Source organism: Leguminivora glycinivorella, chromosome 14 (assembly GCF_023078275.1).
Source record: "Leguminivora glycinivorella isolate SPB_JAAS2020 chromosome 14, LegGlyc_1.1, whole genome shotgun sequence".
Classification (NCBI taxonomy): Eukaryota; Metazoa; Arthropoda; class Insecta; order Lepidoptera; family Tortricidae; genus Leguminivora; species Leguminivora glycinivorella.
This window is the reverse complement of record NC_062984.1, coordinates 19,832,084-19,855,497: the sequence shown is the minus strand read 5'-3', so window position 1 is coordinate 19,855,497 and position 23,414 is coordinate 19,832,084. Positions and strand designations below refer to the sequence as shown.

At 37.3% G+C, this 23,414-nt stretch overlaps 1 protein-coding gene across 1 annotated transcript; it reads left to right on the top strand.

Moving 5' to 3' along the window:
* The first annotated feature begins 2,428 nt into the window (after positions 1-2,428).
* Positions 2,429-23,121, top strand: LOC125233092 (outer dynein arm-docking complex subunit 4-like). The gene is made up of 8 exons (XM_048138956.1): positions 2,429-2,521; positions 3,391-3,460; positions 6,854-6,947; positions 7,591-7,748; positions 18,268-18,417; positions 19,609-19,815; positions 22,175-22,353; positions 23,109-23,121. The coding sequence occupies exons 1-8, from the start codon at positions 2,451-2,453 to the stop codon at positions 23,119-23,121; spliced, it is 942 nt and encodes a 313-aa protein (XP_047994913.1). The 5' UTR covers positions 2,429-2,450.
* Positions 23,122-23,414: the final 293 nt, after the last annotated feature.

Sequence of the window (23,414 nt, the reverse complement as noted above, 5' to 3'; positions counted from 1 at the left end):
AGCGTTACAAAACACGGAGAAAAATTGTTCGCGGGTTATTAAAAATAATAAACCTTTCAATTACCAGATTTCTTATCGTATTGCAATAATAATTAAACATCCAAATTATAAACAAATCAATTATGTTTTTTGTAGTCGGTACCAGACCTGTTCGTCGCCTTGCTATTGCCTGTTTAAAACCCACCCAACCATACACAGGCTGGTACCGACTCCAAAAATAATTGATTTGTTTATAATTTGGATGGTTAACTTACTTTGAAAAATACGATAAGAAATCTGAATTGAAAGGTTTATTATTTTTAAATAAAATTTTTAGTTTCTCCGTGTTTTTGTAACGCGCTTATTTTTGAAGGCGGCTATTTTATTTTTTGTTGGAAACATAAATTTATTTATTTGTTGATTTTTAGTGGTTCCTAGTGATATTATATGTATCAGCCCGAATACATGTACAGTGGTACATATATGAAAGAATTATCCTTTAACTCCTAACCATTGAGGAGTTGACCTTCCATCATCAGCTCAGCCACATAAAATTATTACCATCAGACGTAAATACTGGTGTACCTTTGAAAAATAGACTAAAATCATTACATGTGCCTATAACATTTGAAGAGTTCCCTCGATTTCTCCAGGATCCCATCATCAGACCCTGACTTGGTGCCAATGGGACCATCTCGGGGTTATACCGGTGCGATCAAAAAAAAAATTTTGAAAATCGGTCCACGATTCTCGGAGATATCGAGTAACATACATACAAAAAAAAAAATAAAAAAATAAAAACATTCAGTCGAATTGAGAACCTCCTCCTTTTTTGAAGTCGGTTAAAAAAGAAAATAAATTGTCTGTTATAAGCGACACCTGAGTGACATTCAATTGTCAAAATATTGTTGATAAAAATGATAAAGAAAGAAAAATATGTTTCGGTTCCGATTTTAGTTTCACCCTGTATTGATATTAATAACTCCATACCAAACTATTAAAACAGAACCGTATTCCCAGTCTATAAAAGTTGGCAATTTGTGCAATTTCCTGAGTACTTATTCGTATTTATACAAACATATAACATATAATAACGCCTGTATGGGGTAGGCAGAGCACATGAACTACTAAGTTTCATTCAGTGCCACTCTTGGCATAAAGGGGTTGAAAGAAATCCGAATTGTGATTCGTATTCATAATTGGAATTAATCACGGTCAACTGGATTACACTTGAAATGTCGAGCGACTGACAAGCCTATTATGGCGAGTAATGATGGGACACTTTGATATCTATATCTGTATCGATTATAAACAATGATTCGCACAGGTCATGGCAGGTGCAATCACATGCGATACAAACGAAGATGGAACGAGATTCCGTTATGTGACTGCGGTATTAAGGATCAAACTACCCAGCACATAGTCGAACGATGCCCATAGAGATTTTTTTTATTTTTATTTATTTACAACAACGATACAACTACCATTACAGTGATGTTACCAAGGTAGCCCGGAGGACCCCTATACTAACTTGAAACCTAACGCTATCGGTTGGTTGCGTAACCTGGATGTCAACTAATATTAAGGGCCACTTGCACCAACAAAAATGGAGAGTTAATCCACCATTTTATATGGAATTTGACAGATGACAGCCCGCTAACCCCGAGTTAAGTGGTTGGTGCAAGTGGGCCTAAGTGTAATAAGAAACGGTTTTTATTACATTAATATTTCGGTTTAAAACCGTTTTTTTTGTATAACAAATTATTAAAACAGAATTGTGTCCTCAGTCTATAAAAGTTGGCAAATTGTGCAATTTACGAGTATTCGTATTCGTAATTGGAATAAATCGCGGTCAACTGGATTATACTTGGAAATGACGAGCGACTGACAACTCTGACAAGCCTATTATAGTGGAGAGGTGATTCTAGTACCTATTTTGTTCAGAAGGAAAAATACAGTGGTAATAATAACTAAATGTGACTTTAGTTTTGTCAGGAGAACGATTATTTTTTTTATTTTCGTTATTTTTTAATATTATTCAAAACCTATGAATTGATAAACTCAAATTACAAAGGGATATTCTTTAAAATTTATTTTCAGAAGCGTAAATAATTTCATTTCAAATACGGAATACCTACACATTAAATTAAACACAATCATATATAAATCAATCTTAATATCTAAAATTTCCCTTACAAACTAAACTATCAAATAAAATCGCCCAATCCGATCCCTGCGGAAGAGTACCCATAATGCTGGCCACATTTCCCCGCTGGATGGATGGCAATGCCAATCTTCTGCCCCAATAACGAACCAGCCCTAGGATCCCTGGTGGTGTCAAGGAGCCTTTTCTTTAAATCCTCTATTCTTTAATTATAATTAATTACATAACAAATTCATTATTATCGATACATTATCCCATACATCACTAACTATTGCTTAAAAAATATCACGTCAAATCACGCTTCGAAATGGTTCGCAAGAAATTAGAGTTTGAGGAGAGACCAATATGTAATGCAGTTACTGTCTACAGATCAAGAGGGTAAGTACCATATTCGTCCCAAAAACATTTCTTCGAGAAATCGCGTGTCAAAGTTTGGACACAAATTTGCAATACGGCCATAATTCAATAGTTATTTGTTATACAAGGGGGCAAAGTTGTATTTTAACGCCGAGTGTGGAATTGAAAAACGAGCAAGGGAATGGATCCTGAACTTGATATTTTTTTAACACACGAGTGTAACACAAAACTTTTCCCCTCACTATAGCGAGGAAACTACAACGCAAAAAATGCGTTTATCACTGCTTCCAGTATTTCCACAGGTGGTAAATCATCTTTATTACTAGTTTCACCTACTTTTATCAATTTTAAAACAGTTAATTTGACTTTATTCAAGGTCAAATTACTTTACCAACTAGTGGATAAAATGCGTTTTTACCCGCTGGTATATACGTGTTTCCGAGCTGGTGAGGGAAAAAAATTATTATGATATTATAACGGGATATTTGGATTTATGGCTGTATTGCAGGAAAGGAGTTGACGATTTTTGTGGAGATAATTATAGCCATATTATGCAATTTCGCATTTTCCAAAAAGGCTTTAAAGGAGATATTTTGTATTTTTTGCGAATTAAGGTCATAATTTGAATGATTCTGAACCTGAAAAATTTTGAAATGTGGCCGTGTAGCACTTAGGCCCACTTGCACTTACCACTTAACTCAGGGTTAGTGGGCTGTCAACTGTCAAATTCCATATGAAATGGTGGGTTAACCCTCCATTTTGTTGGTGCAAGTGGCCCTTAGTTAACTACAAACAAGGGTATTCCACATGTAGAATATAATTTTGATGTCTCCGTATGTTTATCAAACAACAGACAGGAGGTAAAGTACTAATTAACGTACCGTTCGCAGACACTACCTGCAGCGTCTGGATTTATTCGACAAAGCAATACAAGCGTACAATGAAGCTCTCCGCTGGAATGTAAGTACTAACTAAATATCACGAATTTTTGCCAAAAGTTGTTTACTATAAGAGCGTGCAGTCCCACCGAGCGAGTAAGCTATGAGCTATCGGCTATAAAAACGAATAAAAAATAGTTGCCCCCATGTAAACAAAAGAGACGCCATGATATCGCGGGCGAGTTATAGTTCGTAGCCGAGCTATGAGCTACGAATAGCTCGCTCTCTCTTTTATTTACACGGGAGCGACTATATTTTGTTCGTTTTTATAGCCGATAGCTTATAGCTAACTCGCTATATTATCCCAATGAATGACGAAGGAAATAGCAGGAGAGGAAAACCGAGGAAAAGATGGATGGACTGTGTGAAAGATGATATGAAACGGAAACAAGTGAATGGTGACAAGACTGGCAATAGGGAGGTATGGAAGAAAAGAAAATACTGCGCCGACCCAATGACAGCTGGGTACGTAGCCGAATGGCACAAACGCTCACGTATCGAAACGCTAGTAGATCTATCTCTATCGCTCTTGCGTATTGGCGCGACAGAGACAGACTACCTTTCGCAGCGTTTCGTTTTCGTTTCGCGTTGCAAAAATGCCAATCGGCTACGGCACCTAGAATGAGGCAGGCGAGCAATCTGTAATTTTAATGTTTATGAATGTATCGATGCGTATTGCTCTATTCAAGATTATATAGAAGAGACACATTTATAATAAGCCTAATAATTAGTAAATAACTTTAAATAGTATGTATTAATAATTGCCATACTCTACCAGGGTGCCATGTGATGTGATCCTATGTACTTATATGCAAACAACTTTGTAACCATGGTTCGCAATAAATGATTATCTTATCTTATCTAATTTACGAAGAGCAACATTGAGAAACAATGTTACGACTGGTCTTAACACAAAATATGAACAGAAGCAAACATTATACTCAGATACAGTTGCTGAGCTATATGAATAAACTATTTTTCCCCTCACTAGCTCGGAAACACGTGTTTTGTCCTTCAATACCAGCGGGTAAAAACGCATTTTATCCACTAGTGGGTAAAGTAATTTGACCTTGAATAAAGTCAAATTAACTGCTTTAAAATTTATAAAAGTAGGTGAATCTAGTAATAAAGATGATTTACCACCTGTCGAACTACTGGAAGCAGTGATAAACGCATTTTTTGCGTTGTAGTTTCCTCGCTGTAGTGAGGGGAAAAGTTTTGTGTTACACTCGGGTGCAAATGTATTTTACTTCTCGTGTGTTAAAAAACTCGCAAGTTCAGGATTCTATTCTCGAACCACTCGCTTCGCTCGTGGTTCAACTATAGAATCCTTTCACTTGCTCGTTTTTCAATTCCACACTCGGCGTTAAAATACAACTTTGCCCCCTTGTATAACAAATAACTATTACTTATTACTATTATGAAAACGAAACTGTAACAGACATTGGAAATCTAGTTTGAATTTGAATTTTGTCTCGTAAGGATAAGGTTCACATTTGATTGAGTTTCCAATGGTTGTTAAGATGTTATTGACGAAAAGGTGGTGTTTTAGTCAAATGACTAACTAGACTAACAGCTAGCATAGAGGAATAAGTAAGGGAAGAGTTGTAACTCCATACATATGTAATAGGCTTGAAGGGACTTTCGGGGGAGGTGTAATGGCATATTAGCCACTTTCCATGTTTAGCAGTAACACAATGGTTTACTGCGACATAACGCATATTGCTTGGTCAGCGACAGCCCAAACATGTATATATAGGTACACCTTTATACAATAAATGGAGATTGATTGAATTCATTACTTTACCTACTACTCGTGTCTATCATTTGACGACACCTCGTCGTACCGTGACGCTGCCCATCCTCAACAGTAATAACATATCTTGTTATTACAGCCTTGTGCCGTTTCGTTCGTTGATCGGAGCGCTCCGATCTTGTTCAATCGCTCCCACGAACTACTTAGTTCGCTCTTTTAGGTATTTTGCTCATTTAGTTCAGCCAGACCAGCGACCACTGCGGTCGGAAAGATCAGAACGAATGGGACCGAATAGTGTCAAAATGATACGAATAGTCCACAGATAGTAACATTCCGGGCCCAAAGGTTGTAAGTAATCGAAGTTTAATATGAAAACTTGACGTTTTTTGTTGCTCTGCTAATTAGCTCTCGCTCTCGGTCGGCGCAGTCACACACTCGTTCTCGATCCAAATCGCTCGCGCTCGCCGATCCTATACTGAACTAAATGAGCAAAGACCGAATCTCAGAACCTGGAAAGATTCAGTTCATTTCGGTCATTGATGGGATTTTATTCCTAACAGTTCATAGTTCATGAACGACACAAGCCTAATATATGTAAATGCGAGTTATTTGTATAGGCATAGTTAAGAGCGACAGTCACGCGTCAATCACGCGTCAACTAGCGTAAATTACTGTTGTTCGTCGTTTACTGTTGTCGTACTGTTAAAAGATGTCGCGACGAACGAAAAGTCGAATTTTTATCTAATATTACAATAGTATTAATCAGTATTCTGTTTTCAATTCCTTCTGCTTGTAATATAAGTTGTAAACTGTTCTAATATTAAATTTTTAGCAGACGAGACACTGTGACACTTAGTATCGAGTAGTAGTACTGATAATTAATTCACGCTAAGTATTTGACGCCGGATTGACGCGTGATTGTCGCTAGATGTCACTTAACTATGCCTATACAAATAACTCGCATTTACTGATGTATAGAGTTACAACTCTTCCCTCACTTATTCCTCTATGCAGCTAGTTATTTGAGATGAAAGTTTAAATGTAAATAATTACTGTTGCAGTCATATTTTGAGTTCAAAACGGGATTGAAAGCTGTAACATTAATCCGTGAAGTTCTGTGTTTTAGTTTTCCCTTGTATGAATGCATATTGGGTGTATTCAAGTCAAAGTATAGGCTGTACATCAGCCCCTCTAGCACAACTTGCCTTGTCGCCCGTGAGTCTATGAAATCGCGTATGTATGGACTCGCGCGCCACAAGACAAGTTGTACTAAAGGGTCAGTTGCAAGTCAGTTGGTCACTGCAGGTCAGTTAATAAAAAAAACAAATACGTAACAGTATACAAAATATTAAACCAAATACGTAGTGTGTTAATTAATTTCTGCAATTGACCCTTACTGTAGGTCTGTTCAGGGTCTGGTGCCGTCACGAAAGCTCACGAAACGAATGGCATTTCGTATTGGCGCGACAGAGCCAGCGGCGACGGAGAAAATTCGCTATGGGGCCTGGTGCGCTGAAATGCGAAAGCGCTGGCTCTGTCGCGCCAATACGCAAGCGCGATAGAGATAGATATCTACTAGCGTTTCGTTTCGTGAGCGTTTGTGCCATTCGGCTACGCTCCCTGGGTTGTATTGCTACAATAGCTCTATTTAATTTACAGAAAGATGACGTACATTCGCTGCTCGGCCGCAGCGTGGCAAGAGCAAAGGCGACGTATTACAGCGGTGCCATAGCAGATGCTATTCGAGCTACCGGTATACACAAACTTCATTAATTTATTCTTATTTTAATGAATTACAGTGGGCCTGTGTGGTGGCGGGTTAAGAATTTCACCAACCCCTTTCTTCCCGTGGGTGTCGTAGAAGGCGACTATGGGATATGGGTTAAATTGTGGTGTAGGCGAGAGGCTGGCAACCTGTCACTGCAATTTGCCAAGAGTGGCTCTGAAGCTTTAGTAGTTTCATGTGCTTTGCCTACCCCTTTATGGGATACAGGCGTGATTGTATGTTGTTGTATGTTGTAAGTATTACAGTTAGGTACCAGACACAATTAATGCAAGTTTTCAAAATTGTGAATGTTACTCAAAAGTTCTAGGTATTCATAGGTATATTGAAAGAACAATAGTTCTTTGCACATATAGTGTCAAGCTTTAGGGTCACTTTCAGTGGAATTTTGATGAGTTGATAAGTTGATAATAAACGCCAGTGTGGAACTCAAACATCAAATGAAGCGATCGTCAACTGTTGAGACTTGAGAACAACATATTCATCATCTTAAAGGCAATGTTCTGAATGGATATGCATGAGAAGTTTCACATGATCTAGTAATATACGGAAATACGAGACTGTTCTGCAACTTGTACACTTCTTTAACCTTTAACCTCTATTTTTATTTCAGAAATCGAGCCTGACAATGTATCGGCCCTGCACATCAGAGCTCAAACGGCGTATGAAACATGTGCCTTCGAGCGCTCCCTAGTCTTGTCTCACCGCGGACAGTTGATGAGGAAACTGCCACCTAACTTCGCGGAGTGTGCCAGAAATGCCGAGGAAACTGTACGTTCCGATATATTCATTCACTATTTCCACAGTAAATAAAGAGTATTATCGTACAGTATGGTCACTGCTGTCCCGTTGAAAGTGCCGCCCGCCCGCTCTCAGCTCCCGCCTGTCAAGAACGCGACCTGTCTTATTCGCACTTATACAAGCATGGTACGTTTACGTCCACACGAGATTAGACTGGCCGGTTTCCATCCTTACTTGGTAGATATTCCGCGAATTCGCACGAAGCGCTTTGCTTCTTCTTTTCTTATGCGCACTGCCAAGGAGTGGAATTCCTTGCGGCGGCGGCTATATTTCCGAGCTCATATAACCCGGCAACCTTCAAATCAAGAGTAAACAGGCATCTTCTGGGCGAGCTCACTCCATCGTAGGCCACGTCTTTGCCTTCGGCTAGTCTGTGGCGGAGTAAGCCCATTTATAATAATAAAAAAAAAGACTGTGCGTAGAAACGCACTGCTTTCATGTATTTGATCGCCATTGTCTGAGGTGTGTTATTTCTATATATATATATATATATTTCTTCTGCAAAATTCTATATTAGTCAATAGCCTATAGGCTATTACTGAAATATATACAGAGTGGGGCCTGTAACAAAGGCGAAGAATTGAACTGTAGGCTATTCTCCTTATACGGATCAGCATTTGTTCAGTGACTTTTAAAAATTATGAAGTCTTTAAATTTTTAATTTTTCATACAAAATAAATATTAGCTTCATGTACGCCATTATTGTTGTCATTGACGTTGTCTGTCACACTTTAGACTTAACAGAATTCGCAATACATTACCTCTTAGAAAAAACTTTCAAGGGTGATAAAAATCAAAATACAAGTTATTTTTAAAAGTCGCCGAACAAATGTTAATCAGTATAAGGAGAATAGCCTAGAGTTCAATTCTTCGCCTTTGTTACAGGCCCCACTCTGTATATATAGGATATATATATTAAATATATTCTACAAATATATATAGGATGTCCTGCATATACATTGCGCAATTTTTTCCCCATGGAACTCAGCCTATTTAAAACAGGTGTCTAATAAAAAATTGGTAACGGTCATTGCATTTTATATTGGCGTAACTTACCTAAACATTTTTGTTAAATACATTTTTATTTTTGGCAAAAAAATGTTTTATGACTGTGCTTCTGTATTAACACACCAATCAAAACCAAAGTTCACAAACAATATCAAGACATAATAAATAGCAACATAGGCTGGCAATCAGCGAGTTTGTGCAACTTGTAATAAAGTTAGCACGACAACAAACGGGAACTCCAACCACTCGGGGGAGTTGCGGAGTTCACGCTTGGTAAAAAGTATGATTCATTCATTCATTCGAATCGTTCATTCATTCAAATCGTTCATTCATTCAAATCATTCAATCATTCAAATCATTCAAATCATTCATTCATTCATACAAATCATTCATTGATTCATTTAAATCAATTGTTCAATTTTGTTATTTCCCCTTGATAAATGTGAGTATGCACGAGAAAACGTCCCACTTTGTCGATTGCTATAAAGTCGCTCTATCACTTCATTCATAAAGATACAAGTAAATCTCGCATTAATGGTAACCGACAAAGTGGGGCGTTTTACTAAACACACTCACAAATGTTTGCAATTAATGCAAGCAAATTCGAAGGTTTTGTTAAAATAGAGGTTTTGAGGTGCACTAAAATATACACACATTTTACAGAGTCAGTAAATGTAAACAGTTGGTAAAAATTGATAGTAAGTATCCGTTGTATTCTGGTTGTATCCAACGAAATACTCTAAAGTATTCGGTTGTTTTATCATTGGTTGCTTATCCATTTTCCGCAAGCAAATATTTTTGTGATTAAGTGTAAAATAGTTATTTGTTATACAAGGGGGCAAAGTTGTATTTTAACGCCGAGTGTGGAACTTTTAGAGTTCAGGATTCTATTCATCGAAAACTCGCTTCGCTCGTGGTTCAACTATAGAATCCTTTCTAAACTTGCTCGTTTTTCAACACACGAAAAGTAAAATACTTTTGCAATAACAAAAACGAGTGTAATTAAAACTTTTACCCTCACTATAGCGAGAAAACTACAACGCAAAAATGCGTTTATTACTGCTTCCAGTAGTTCCACAGGTGGTAAATCATCTTTATTACTTTACCCACTAGTGGATAAAATGCGTTTTTACCCGCTGGTATTTAAAGGACAAAACACGTGTTTCCGAGCTAGCGAGGGGAAAAAAATATTTCATATCAATTTCGTTTAGTCTCGTTGAATTGCTACAACATTTTAGGTAGGTATGTAAAATAATGGTATTAGATTTTTAAATATTAACTGTGCATTGTTCTAAAATAAATTTCAGACAGGAGCGAGTAACAACAATTTCTGCAAGTAATAGAAAAGTGAGCCATTTTGATAGTTACTCCACATTACCAACTAGAAACAACTCGGCGCTATATCTGATCTGTGTAATCTGAGAATCAGTAGTTAACTTTATCAGGCTTGTTCGAAAAACTCTGGTTGTGTAAAACACTACGAATAGATTAAGCTAAAAACCTGAATTGTGCTTAATCGACTTTTTTAAACTGGGTTTTGTTTTTGTGCAATAGATATTAGAATAGATTATTTTGTGAATAGCAGCGCTAGTAGCCTAGCGGTAAGTACGTGCGACTTTCGTTCCGGAGGTCGCGGGTTCGAACCCCGGCTCGCACCAATGAGTATGCATACAACAGTTACTGGTAAAGCAATAAAAAAAAAATTGTGACAATAATAGGCTAGTTTCCTAGCAGTCAAATCAGCTACTTTTTATGAACTGTCAAAACAATTTGCTAATACGGAATTACTATGAAATACTGAGGAGTAACGTCACGGTTAATTCATTTATTTTACATCTTTTTCTTTGACTTATTAAATATAAATTATGTTTAAACATAAACTACTGTCCATATTTCTTATTCGTAATTTCTTCGAATTAGGTTGTGCTTTATTTTGTGCACTGTATAAAATATTTTTCATCTCACTACCTCGGAAACACGTATTTTGTCCTTTAATACTAGCGGGTAAAAACTTATTTTATCCACTAGAGGGTAAAGTAATTTGACCTTGTTCAAAGTCAAATTCACTGCTTTAAAATTGATAAAAGTAGGTGAATCTAGTAATAAAGATGATTTACCACCCTGTGGAACTACTGGAAGCAGTGATAAACGCATTTTTTGCGTTGTAGTTTCCTCGCTATAGTCAGGGGAAAAGTTTTGACAGTTTTGTGTTACACTCGAGTGCAAATGTATTTTACTTCTGGTGTGTTAAAAAACTTGCTTCGTTCGTGCTTCAACTATATACTCCTTTCACTTGCTCGTTTTTCAATTCCAGACTCGGCGTTAAAATACAACTTTGCCCCCTTGTATAACAAATAACTATTATTTTAAGTGTAGGTAACTAGCCTATTGTCGCACGACAGCACAGTGACACTTCGCCGTTCATTGCCTTCAACTCCAACACGGGAATATTGACGCTAAATTATAATGTTATTTATCAACCCATAAATAGCCACATAATACGAGTAGGCTAATTGACCAATTAACCGAAATTTTATCATATTTTATTATGACTTAAAAACAGCAAAAAATATTAAATTTAAAGTATACTTTTGACGTAATCAGGCGAAAACATGGACCCCTTTACAGGGAATCATTGATATCATTTTTTGATATTGTGTGTCAATTAACAGAAACCCATTGTAATGATACATTTCTTATAATGGGTGACTTTAATGCACCTCAAGCAAAATGGGTACCGACATTATCAGGTGCGATGATGCTTTCGTCGGGTAACGACTTTGCAACTCCAGATTTTGCAGACTTTCTATGCTTTTCTGACCTTAAACAATATAATTCCATCATAAATTCATATAATAATTTACTAGATTTAGTATTATGCAATAGGAATTGTGTAGTATCTACATGTGATGAACCACTGGTATCTGAAGATGTATTGTACCATAAGGCATTGACAATTGATGTTGAACTCTCCTATGTGCCACAATTAACGCCACTTGTGAAAGAGGTTTACAATTTTCATTTAGCTAATTACACAGACATTAATAAAGAATTAAAGGATATAGATTGGGGTAATTATTTTTGTAGCATTAGTTGTGAAGGTTCGGTAGAAAAATTATATAATTTATTAAATCACTTAATTGAAAAGTATGTTCCCCGGCGAAAGCTACGGTCTTCATCAAAATCACCGGCTTGGTATAATAAATCTTTGAAAAAAATTCTTAAGGAAAAATGTAAGTTTCACAAGCGTTGGAAGCTGTATAGGAATCCACTTGATTATGACAGTTTTAAAATTCTACGAAAACGTGCCGAAAAAATGGAACAAAAATGCTACCGTGACTTCATTTCTTACTCAGAAAACAATATAAAGAATAATCCTAAATACTTTTGGTGATATTTAAAATCTATTTTTTCTAGTAACGGTTTACCGCAAACTATGACTTATAAGGATATTGTTACCTATAATGGTGAAGACATTTGTAATTTATTTAATAACCACTTTCATTCTGTGTTTGAAGTTTACGACAGGAGTTCTGCTGATGCGGATAATCTGGCAGCACCAACTAATCCCTTGATAGATATGCATTCAGTTGAAATTAGCGAAGAAATTGTGGCACGATATCTCAAATCTATTAATGTGAATAAGGGTGCAGGACCTGACGGAGTACACCCACTTTTTATTAAAAATTGTTATGCTTCCCGTTAGCTGTTAAGCTCCAATTACAATAATCTTTAATAAATCTATCAAGGAGGGTTGTGTTCCAGCTATCTGGAAAAAAGCCTGGATAACTCCTGTGCCAAAGGATCCGGTTAGCCGTAATATTGAAAACTATCGACCTATTTCCAAGTTATGTCAGTTTAGCAAGCTCCTGGAAAAGATAGTTACCGACCAATTCGCTGCTGTTGTGCGACACCATATAATACCCAATCAACACGGGTTCTACAGAGGCCGTTCAGTAGATACAAACTTGTTAACTTTCACGAATGACATATTACTGGCTATGGATGATGGTTTCTCTGTGGACGCCGTGTATACCGATTTCTCCAAAGCATTTGACAAAATATGTCACTACACTTTACTATGCAAGCTCTGGGAACTCCGTATACATGGTGATTTGTTTCGTTGGATTAAATCTTATGTAGAAAATCGTACACAGTCAGTGGTAGCGTCGGGATTTATCTCTCAAAGTAAATATAACAGCTCAGGCGTGCCTCAAGGCTCCCATTTGGGACCTCTGTTGTTTATTTTATATATAAATGATATCGTAAAGTGCATCTCCCACTCTCACGTTCTTCTTTATGCAGATGATGCAAAAATTTATAAAGTTATTCGTAATTCTTCTGATTGCGAACTTTTACAAAGAGATCTAAGTAATTTTGAGATATTTTGTAGAAAGAATAATTTATTTTTAAACACAGAGAAATGTAATACAATTACTTTTTCCAGAAAAAAAGCATTATCTTATTTCAATTACAAGTTATGTAACCATGACCTGGTAAGAGTAAACGAGATTCGTGATCTTGGAGTAGTCATGGACGACAAATTATCATTTATACCTCATATTGATTCTATCCTATCTAAATCTTTTAAGCAATTAGGTATGATACTGCGAATTGGTAAACCTTTTAGTAATACCTTAACGCTAAAAATTCTTTATAACAGTTATGTACGAAGTCGGATTGAGTTTGCAAGTGCGGTCTGGAAACCCTATTAGCATACATATTAACAGGATAGAGAGATTGCAAAAAAAGTTCCTAAAAGCACTTGATTACAAATGTGGATCTGAATACAAAGATTATGTGGAATCCTTAAACCGACATAAAATGCAGACGCTTGAGTGTCGAAGAGACTGCATTGATTCTGTTATCCTATAAAATAATAAATAGCCATATAGATGCCCCTAGTTTGTTGAAAGACATATGTATTCTTATACAGTTCTTATACAGTTCCAGGTAATAAAGAACGCCGATGTCGTCTCAGGTTCAAACATTTATTCTCCATCCCAAGAAGTAAAACTAATTATTCAAAAAATACCTTTATTAAGCGAGCATGCGCACTCTATAATGAGAATAACATCTTAAAAACTGTAGACGTATTTAATAGTACCATAGGCTCTATAAAAAGGAAGTTCAGTTCTAGTAGTATGTCTATAGAAATAGAATAGATATTATATCACATTTATTCAAAAAGTGTTTAATACACGATAAACATGTTTCCTATTGTATGTAATTAATTAGTATCTGAATTTTTTGTAAAACCAATTTTTGCTAAGACTGTTTACTAAGACTAAATCTCACACAAGTTAAGTAGGTATTGATTGTGCTTTTTAAAAAATATTTGTTAAAGAAAAATGGAAACTATAGGTCTAGATTAAGAAAATAAACTGTATAAATATTTTTGTATGACCATTTGTTTCATATCCAAATAAATAAAAAAATAAAATAAATTGGCGATCCCGCGATTCCGTTTACAAAAAGTGAATAATTCATTTATGGGGAACAGCGTGCGATTTTATAATAAGTTACCACCTAATGTATCTGAATTGTCAATAAATAAATTCAAATCATTCGTAAAACGACAGCTCCTGCAAAAGGCTTACTATACTGTCAAGGAATTCGTAGAAGATAAGGATGCATTTATGTTAAATTAGAATAAGATGTACATATATATAATTTTAAGCTGACATGTAAAAGTGCTAGCATAAGCCTATTTACAGAATAAACATTTTTGATTTTGATTTTGATTCTATAGATTATCCGTGCATCAGATCATTTTATTCGAAAACAACATTTTCTGACTTTTTAAGTATGAAGGCATAAAGTTCAATATGTCAGTGATTGTTTTAACATGCAGTTAGGTTCGAATTCTATGACGTTACTTCAACGCTGACAGCGTTTTCGGTGGCTAAAATAAATAAAAAAATTCACACATTTTTTACCCAAAATACACTTTTTATACCCAAAAACTATAAATATATTTTTTTTATGTCAAATACTACAAAATACAATCATTTATTGTGCCAAATTCGATATGAGTCTAGTAGCCTATTGTCGCCGTTCATTGCCTTCAACTCCAACAAGGGAATATTGACGCTGAATTATAATGTTACTTATCAACCCACAAATAGGCACAGAATTGTCAGTGTCAAGTGTCAATGTCACTGTGGTGACATAGCCCATAGGTGTCTTTTGTTTTCACGTATCCTATTGTTAATGCCTAAGGACCGTTCAAATTATGTATAGAGGTATTTTAATGTTTGTTTAGGCATTAAAAGATAAAGATAAAAGATAAAAAACATTTATACATGACGCTCACAATAAAGACGTACGTACATGTTACAGTCAACCAATTGGAACCCTAGGCCACTCTACAACCATGTCAAAATGACAAGCAGTAAGAGATTTTTACAATCTGATTTATAACGTCACTATGACATAGTTCTACAGTGGCCTAGGGTTCCAGTTGGTTGACTGTACATTGTACACACAAGAAAAGAACAAAAAAACAGAGAACAGAACATTAAGTGCGTATCACGAAATGGACCCAACTCAGCATGATGCTTGCTGGAAGGAAGCGCTGGCTTAGACTATCTCATATAATTATTGTATATTGTCGTAATGGAAAAGTGGTGCCATGATGACGACACAATCTCACATCATGTCCAAAACAAACTCAAATTATAAATAAATTAGGTATATGTATTAATCCTGTTATTTCAATCTAAAAACTCAATACAACCAAATAGTTTCATTTTCCTTTTTGCAAACCTAGATTTGTTTCGTGGAATCGGATTACAGTTTTATAAAATCATATCGGAACTGTTATTTTGTTTGTATTTTAAAAACAGAAACGAGGTATATTTATTATAGGAATATAAATCAAAATAGATTTTCTCAAACATGCAATGAAATATTGTCTTTACGTTCCTTAAAATGGGCTGGGAAGTATCGTCGCTTTTTGGGCGCAACAACTCGAGAGGACTGTAAAGGGATTTCATATTATTTTTGAGGCCTAGGCCTGTAAAGTAACTTTTTTTTATAAAATATTGTCCTTTAGAGCATTTTTTTTAATTCATTGTATGTTTGAGAAAAGCACTATACATGCCTCGGCGTGAAAACGGATTCCCGGCCTCGTATGCCTATCCGGCCTCGCTCGCACGCTCGCTCGGTATATACCCACTTGGCCGGAAATCCTCATTTTCCCGGCCTCTGATGTAATGTACTATTATCGGCATGAAAATATAACATTCGCCGTAAATGTTTGCTCTGCAATATGGATCAGAATGATGTTTTTGTAAAAGCTTATGGCACTGACATGTCATATCCAATAAAAGCAAATTTTTGAAAGTTTGAATCGGGTCGTATTGCTTGTGGACCTTGTGGTGTATTACGCAACCAAAGTATCAAAAAATTGTCCTCAGAACTGCCAAAACTTGACACCCTTGGGCAATCACTCTTTCTTAGTTCCTTCTTTGACGATTTTTACTCATAATTACTACATTTCGTATTAACAAATATCGTACATAACTTTTCCAGCAATTTGAGTACAACAGCATGGTAGAAATAAAGGACGAATTAATAGAATGTGTTTTCTAGGTAGATTATCACTATTTATTTATTAATCTTAATGAACAGTTGAACTAAAAACTTTTTATATTTAATGTACTCAGACAATAAACAAAGACAAATCTTAATAATTATTCTAAAACTAAATAACCTAACCTAACTAAGTATAATTATGAACCTACAGTCAGTTCATCTTTACTTGTCCTATCATGTAAACAAACGAAACGTTAAATATGATCAATGATTAATATCGATCGTTCCTAACGATAAGTTGTCGTCCCAACATTACGACTCATAGACAATCTAGACTTCGTAATGTCAGGAGTTTTTGATGTCATCCGTTCGTAACACAGATCAATACAACAAGATGGCCCTTACAGGGCGACTCGCGGTCACCAAGCATACGACAAATCAGGTTTATAAAAGTTTGAACGCGTGCGACACCGATCAGTAGCGCCCAAGTATACGACCCGCTAACAGTGTCCGTGTCCGCTCGGGAAAAAATCTTAAATAATCAATTTTGGTTGCAAACAATGGTCTCTTACAGCATAAAGTGGTGTGGCAAGTCTTCTAACACTTCTACATGTAAAAAAGATGGAACAACATTCCACAGTTAAGTCAAATTAATTATTTTGTTGAATATTGTTTATTGTCCGCGGAGTTCATTTATACTGGTCAATATGGTTGTGCTGAGCGGCGCCGAGGCGCGTCCATCCCTCTTTACCGAGTTAACAATGTGATATGCTATCCCTTTCACGTAAACGACTAGGCATGGGGCCATGTTAGTTTATGTCTGTTGCGGGAACTTCGTACTGCCGTTCGTACCATGTGCTACCATTTTATGAAATATAAAAGAAAGCAGATTTGTAATAGTGAATAATTATCTAGAATCTGTAGAGTCTGTAGTGGTATTTAGTTCATTGATTAGTTTAGAATATTTAGTTGGTTATTTAACTTAGTAAACGTAAGTAAAAATGCATTGTTTAGTTATTAGTTACTAGAATGATTTTTATTCAGATGCTATCACAATTATCATCCTCCTTGCGTTATCCCGGCATCGGCATTCGCCACGGCTCATGGGAGCCTGGGGTCCGCTTTGGAAACTACTACCAAGATTTGGCGTAGGCACTAGTTTTATGAAAGCGACTGCCATCTGACCTTCCAACCCGAAGGGTAACTAGGCCTTATTATAATTTAATTATAATATTATAATTTGTTGCAAAACAAATTCACCACAGTACTGGTACCGGTACCATTGTCTATATATAGACATGTCCCATTCCCATCCCTACTGCTAATCATAAAGGCGCGCCATTATTTGAAACGACCAATGGCAGCACCGTGCGCGCCCGCCTCACCCCGCAAGGATTGGTGATTTGCGTCTCGAACAATATCGCTTGCATTTGGCTTCTAGTGGGGTGTTCTGTGGTTCGTAATTACAACTATTGATGAAAATCGTTTTAGAAATAATAGTTTTCTGTGGTTTTTTGATTGATTTCAATACTTTGTGACTTTATTTAAGTGTATAATAACATGTTAAAGTGATGGTTAATGTGCAATTCCAGAGAAAATTGAGATAATGTTTTCCAGCAGTGTTTGTTTACATGATTGGACAAGTAAGGTTGAACTGAGTGTAGGTATTGTTTTCCTAATAACTAATGACAATAACAACGTAAAATTATCCAAATAAACTGTTCCCTGTCGTTCCTGATGCAAAAGTGCCCATGACGCTCGCAGTCCGCGTTGTATTACTATGTACAGCTTTTGCACCAGGAACGACTCGGAGCGATGACTTTCTCTTTTTTGCCTGAGTCGGCCGACCAATTCACGTACAAACCACTTCGCGTCTGTTTGAATGAACTATTGCACACAATAAAGTGATTACTACAATTTATGAAAATTCTTTATTTTTTAGATTAGAGTATGCACCGGCAAAAGTGCAGGGAAGGTGCTGCAGTCAGTTCATCTTCTGCGTTCGGAAGCGTTTGAGGAGATGACCAATGACGAATTTACGCCGATCGTCATTAAACATCAAAGTAGAATGACAACTCAGGCGGCACATAAGGTAAATGACAGATTTTTTTTATAAGACAAAAAACCGGCCAAGAGCGTGTCGGGCCACGCTCAGTGTAGGGTTCCGTAGTTTTCCGTATTTTTCTCAAAAACTACTGAACCTATTAAGTTCAAAACAATTTTCCTAGAAAGTCTTTATAAAGTTCTACTTTTGTGATTTTTTTCATATTTTTTAAACATATGGTTCAAAAGTTAGAGGTGGGGGGACGCACTTTTTTTCCTTTGAAGCGATTATTTCCGAAAATATTAATATTATCAAAAAACGATCTTAGTAAACCCTTATTCATTTTTAAATACCTATCCAACAATATATCACATGTTGGGGTTGGAATGAAAAAAAATATCAGCCCCCACTTTACATGTAGGGGGGGTACCCTAATAAAACATTTTTTCCATTTTTTATTTTTGCACTTTGTTGGCGTAATTGACATACATATTGGTACCAAATTTCAGCTTTCTAGTGCTAACGGTTACTGAGATTATCCGCGGACGGACGGACGGACGGACGGACGGACGGACGGACGGACAGACAGACATGGAGAAACTATAAGAGTTCCTAGTTGACTACGGAACCCTAAAAATCACACTACTGGCTTTTGTCCAGCAAAAGCCTGTTTCTCGCCAATTGATGATGGGTCTGGCCTAGTCGGTACCCTGCCTGCTAAGCTGATGGTCATGGGTTCGGATCCAAGTAAAAGCATTTTATTTATATGATGAAGCAGATATTTTTTCCTGAGTTATGGATGTTTTCTATGTACATAAGTATGTATTTATCTGTATCGGTATGTATATCGTCATCTAGCACCCATAGTACAAGCTTTGCTTAGTTTGGGGCTAGGTTGATCTTTGTAAAGTGTCCCCCCATCAAAAGAAGAGGTTGCTCATTAATGTTGTACATAATACATAAAACACACTCGACACTCACACAAATTGTATGAAAGCGTCTATTGGGGTCATATCTCTAACTCATGAAAGTCATGATGAAGTCTATGGTTAGTGAGACCCATCGTTCCGGGTGTTTTCGGAAGAAGTGTCTGGCCCAGTTCTACTTACTTTTATGCTCAGACTCCATGCCAGTTCTCAAACACAGTTTCGCGTTTCTAATACGTCCATTTCAATAACTTTCCGTAAAACTTTGAGTTTTAATTTTTCAGAACCAGTTTTATTTTTGATAATATTCCAGGTCCAAGATATGTCACGCATTGAACAGCAGAAGAAGCTTCAAATGACCCGTCTGATGGCTTCGAAGTATTTAGAGAGGATGGCCCACGACAAGTACTTCCTCACGAAACTGTGCAAGGATGAGAGACTTGTGTCAGCCAACAAGAAGGGATCCGAGAAGTTACAGGAGTTAGCTACTAATGCGCTTACGGACGTAGAAAATAGACAGGTAAGGTGAATATTACAGTGTGACTAGCTTTAGTTACAGTTTAATTAATTTTCTTTTTAACCCCCGACGCAAAAACGACGGGGTGTTATAAGTTTGACGTGTCTGTCTGTGTGTATGTCTGTCTGTCTGTCTGTCTATCTGTCTGTTTGTCTGTCTGTCTATCTGTGTGTGTGTCTGTCTGTGGCATCGTAGCTCTCGAACGGATGAACCGATTTTGATTTAGTTTTTTTGTGTGAAAGCTGAGTTAGTCGGGAGTGTTCTTAGCCATGTTTCATGAAAATCGGTCCACTATGTCGCGGTCGGGGGTTTTTTCAAAATTTTAATTTTGTGGTTAGGTTATATAAGTAGTATTTCGTAGATTCAATTAAATAGGAGGTAGGGCATAGCGAATGATATTCCACTTTGTGTGGTAGGGCACAGCACAGCGAATATATACTCGCTCGAATCTAGAGCAGAACCCAACTGGGGAAGTACCTCCGCCTTACAGAAGACTGCAGCCAAATAGAGCCAGACTCTACTCATAGTGTTATGTTCCTGCCGGTGAGTAAGGCTGCCAGAGCTCAACGAGGGTGCGGTGTGCTGGTGACGGGAGGACCTACGTACGGAACTAATTTGTTCCGTCTATTGTCTCCTTAGAACTTGTACACTCCTTTTTGCTGTGTACTTAACGCAGCAAAAGGGAGTGTACAAGTTGTACATTCCCTTTTGCTGTGTTAAGTTCGCAGCAAAAAGGAGTGCACAAGTTCTAAGGAGGGTTCGGGTTGCCGACGACTCAAAGGACAATAGACGGAACAAGTTAGTTCCGTAAGTCCTCCCGTCATCAGCACACCGCACCCTCGTTGAGCTCTGGCAGCCTTACTCACCGGCAGGAACACAACACTATGAGTAGAGTCTAGTGCTATTTGGCTGCGGTCTTCTGTAAGGCGGAGGTACTACCCCAGTTGGGCTCTGCTCTAGATTCGAGTGAGATGATATCCGCTGTGTTGTGTATTATTATTGTTACGCTACGAGTACTAGCGATTTTTTTTAAATCGACACAACTTACAAATACCGTTTTCGCCAATTGTGACAAACTTATGTTGTTTAACAAGTAACTTTATTATTTCCGAAATAAATACACTCCGAACTTTTATAGGAAAAACAAACTTCCAAAGAAATCCAGAAAATGACACAATAGCAAAATGATTATGTTAAGTTTGTATGTAAATGGGGCAAATCTGCAGAACTTAACTCAGAAGGCATGGAGCCAAGCTATCTCAATAGAATAGATGCAGAATCAAAAACATTTTGGCACGGAAAGACATCCGTTCTGCTAGCCGAGTTTACTTAATACTGGCTTTATTTGGAGGGCTATTCTCGAGTGAAAACGTGATGTTTCGGTTTTGGACTGCAATTGTATTGATACGTGGGCGAATTTTTATCTCTAAGGTCGTGACTCACGTGATTTATTTGAACTGAGAATTTGTACAAGTACAGAAGGCTCGCTGCTTTGATGTTCACAAAATGTCGCCTTTCATAATTGTTACCTTCATTAACATACGGACCACACGCGAGCAGCCGAAATTTCTTCTATATTGCGTGGCGCAAATTTCATCTCCACTGAATGGGCTGAGATTACGCGATGTAGCTCGGCGAAAGAATCGCAGAGTGAGCCGCCTCTGGTATGATGCATTCGGGAAGCGAAATGGTATAAAAAAGTTACTCTGTTAGGTACCTTTACACATGTAACAGTCCAGTCCAGCCCAGTCTAAAGTACTCTCTAACATACTTCTAGCATATGGAATGTATATTACCAAAATCACTTTCGCAACTCAAATTGGGCCTTCGCTAAAATGGGACTTAAAATATTAGATTAAGACAATGAGAATGTACGTCCTGGCTTTATTTGTACGCAGCCGGTGCTCTTATTTATGTGTTGCATTTTGTATGTCTCGTAAAATTTGGGGAATAAGCACACTGTGCAGTAACAATGTTAAATATTCATTACTAGCATAAACAAATGAAGCGCGACTTGCTTAAAATGGTGCAAAATATAAAATAGAAACAGGCTTTTGCCTGCGAGCATACTTTATATAACTTCTTATACGATGGTGAACATGCAGAAGAATCTCCTGATGATAAACAGTCACCGTAGTCTGCAGTTTCAACTCCAGAAGTATTAATTGCGCCTTGCGACCTTCCAACACTTTATGAACCTATACACCCATTTCTTGAAGAACCTCACAATATAGGACCCTTGGGAAACCTTAGAAGGTTTCTCATCCCACATTAAATAGCATCAGAGCTCGAAGGAATTTCCTCTTAAAATGCCTAGGGTTTCTTTAAACATTTAAAGATAGGTACCTTCATTATTCTACAGGCTGTCCTACGAGAACGTCGGCCCATGTACGCGACATCTCCCGCCGAGAGCGCAGCGCGTGGTCGACTTCGTAAAGCCCGCAAGGAGCAGAAAGAAAAAGCGCGGCGTCAGAACGTGACAGACGCCACACGACTGCTCTCAGCCGCTGTTGCTATGCAAGAACAACATGATACTAATAAGTACCTACCTATTTTTCATTTATTACAATACTATTATGTCTTTCCATACGCTATTGTATACGCGTAATATATTACGCAATATCGTCTGCCAAGAGAAAGAGCGTTCGCGACTTTGTCAACGCAAAAAGGCGCGACGTCAGAACGTGAGCGTTGCTGCCAGCTCCTCAAACTATGCAGGGACAACATGATATTAACAATTACCTTATGTAAATTAATACATAATGTACATACTGAATTTGTAAGTAGAGAGTACGGGCGTTTTCGTCAACTCTGTAAAGAACAGTGAAAAAAAGCAAGGCGTCAGAGCTTCAGAAACGCCACATGATTCCTGCACGGGAAGCATGGTCGCGCGATAGACGATAAAATATCAAGCCGTCCCTATCGCACTATTAGTAAGTGCGATAGGGACGGCCAGATGTTTTATCATTTATCGCGTGACCATGCTTCCCGTGCTGTTGACTGCTGTGGATATAGAACAGTAAAATACTCGTCTCCTCCAATCTACCAGCAAGTATCTAGGTTCCCTAAATAATTTCTGACAAGCAAATTTTCCGGTTGCATTTTTGCTAAACAGAACATGAATTGCATTCTTTCTCGCGATTCTATTCTTGAAGTTGCGAAAACGCAACTCATATAAGCGCTTCTGAAGTTAGTCGAGTTATCCTTCCAGCGAACCTCACAGATTCCTCCCCTTTGAGTGAAGTTGATCTATTTAAAATTGTCCCCGAATACGTATTTGTATTTTTTTTATCCAGATGTAGTAGGTAAAATTAAAATTTTGAAAAACCCCCGACCGCGACCTAGTGGACCGATTTTCATGAAACATGGCTAAGAACACTCCCGACTAACACAGCTTTCAAATAAAAAAAAACTAAATCGAAATCGGTTCATCCGTTCGGGAGCTACAATGCCACAGACAGACACACACACAGACAAACAGACAGACAGACAGACAGACAGACAGACAGACACGTCAAACTTATAACACCCCTTCGTTTTTACGTCGGGGGTTAAAAATGGCGTTGATCGTTTCAGTAAGGATGCGTTCCACTTACAGTAGG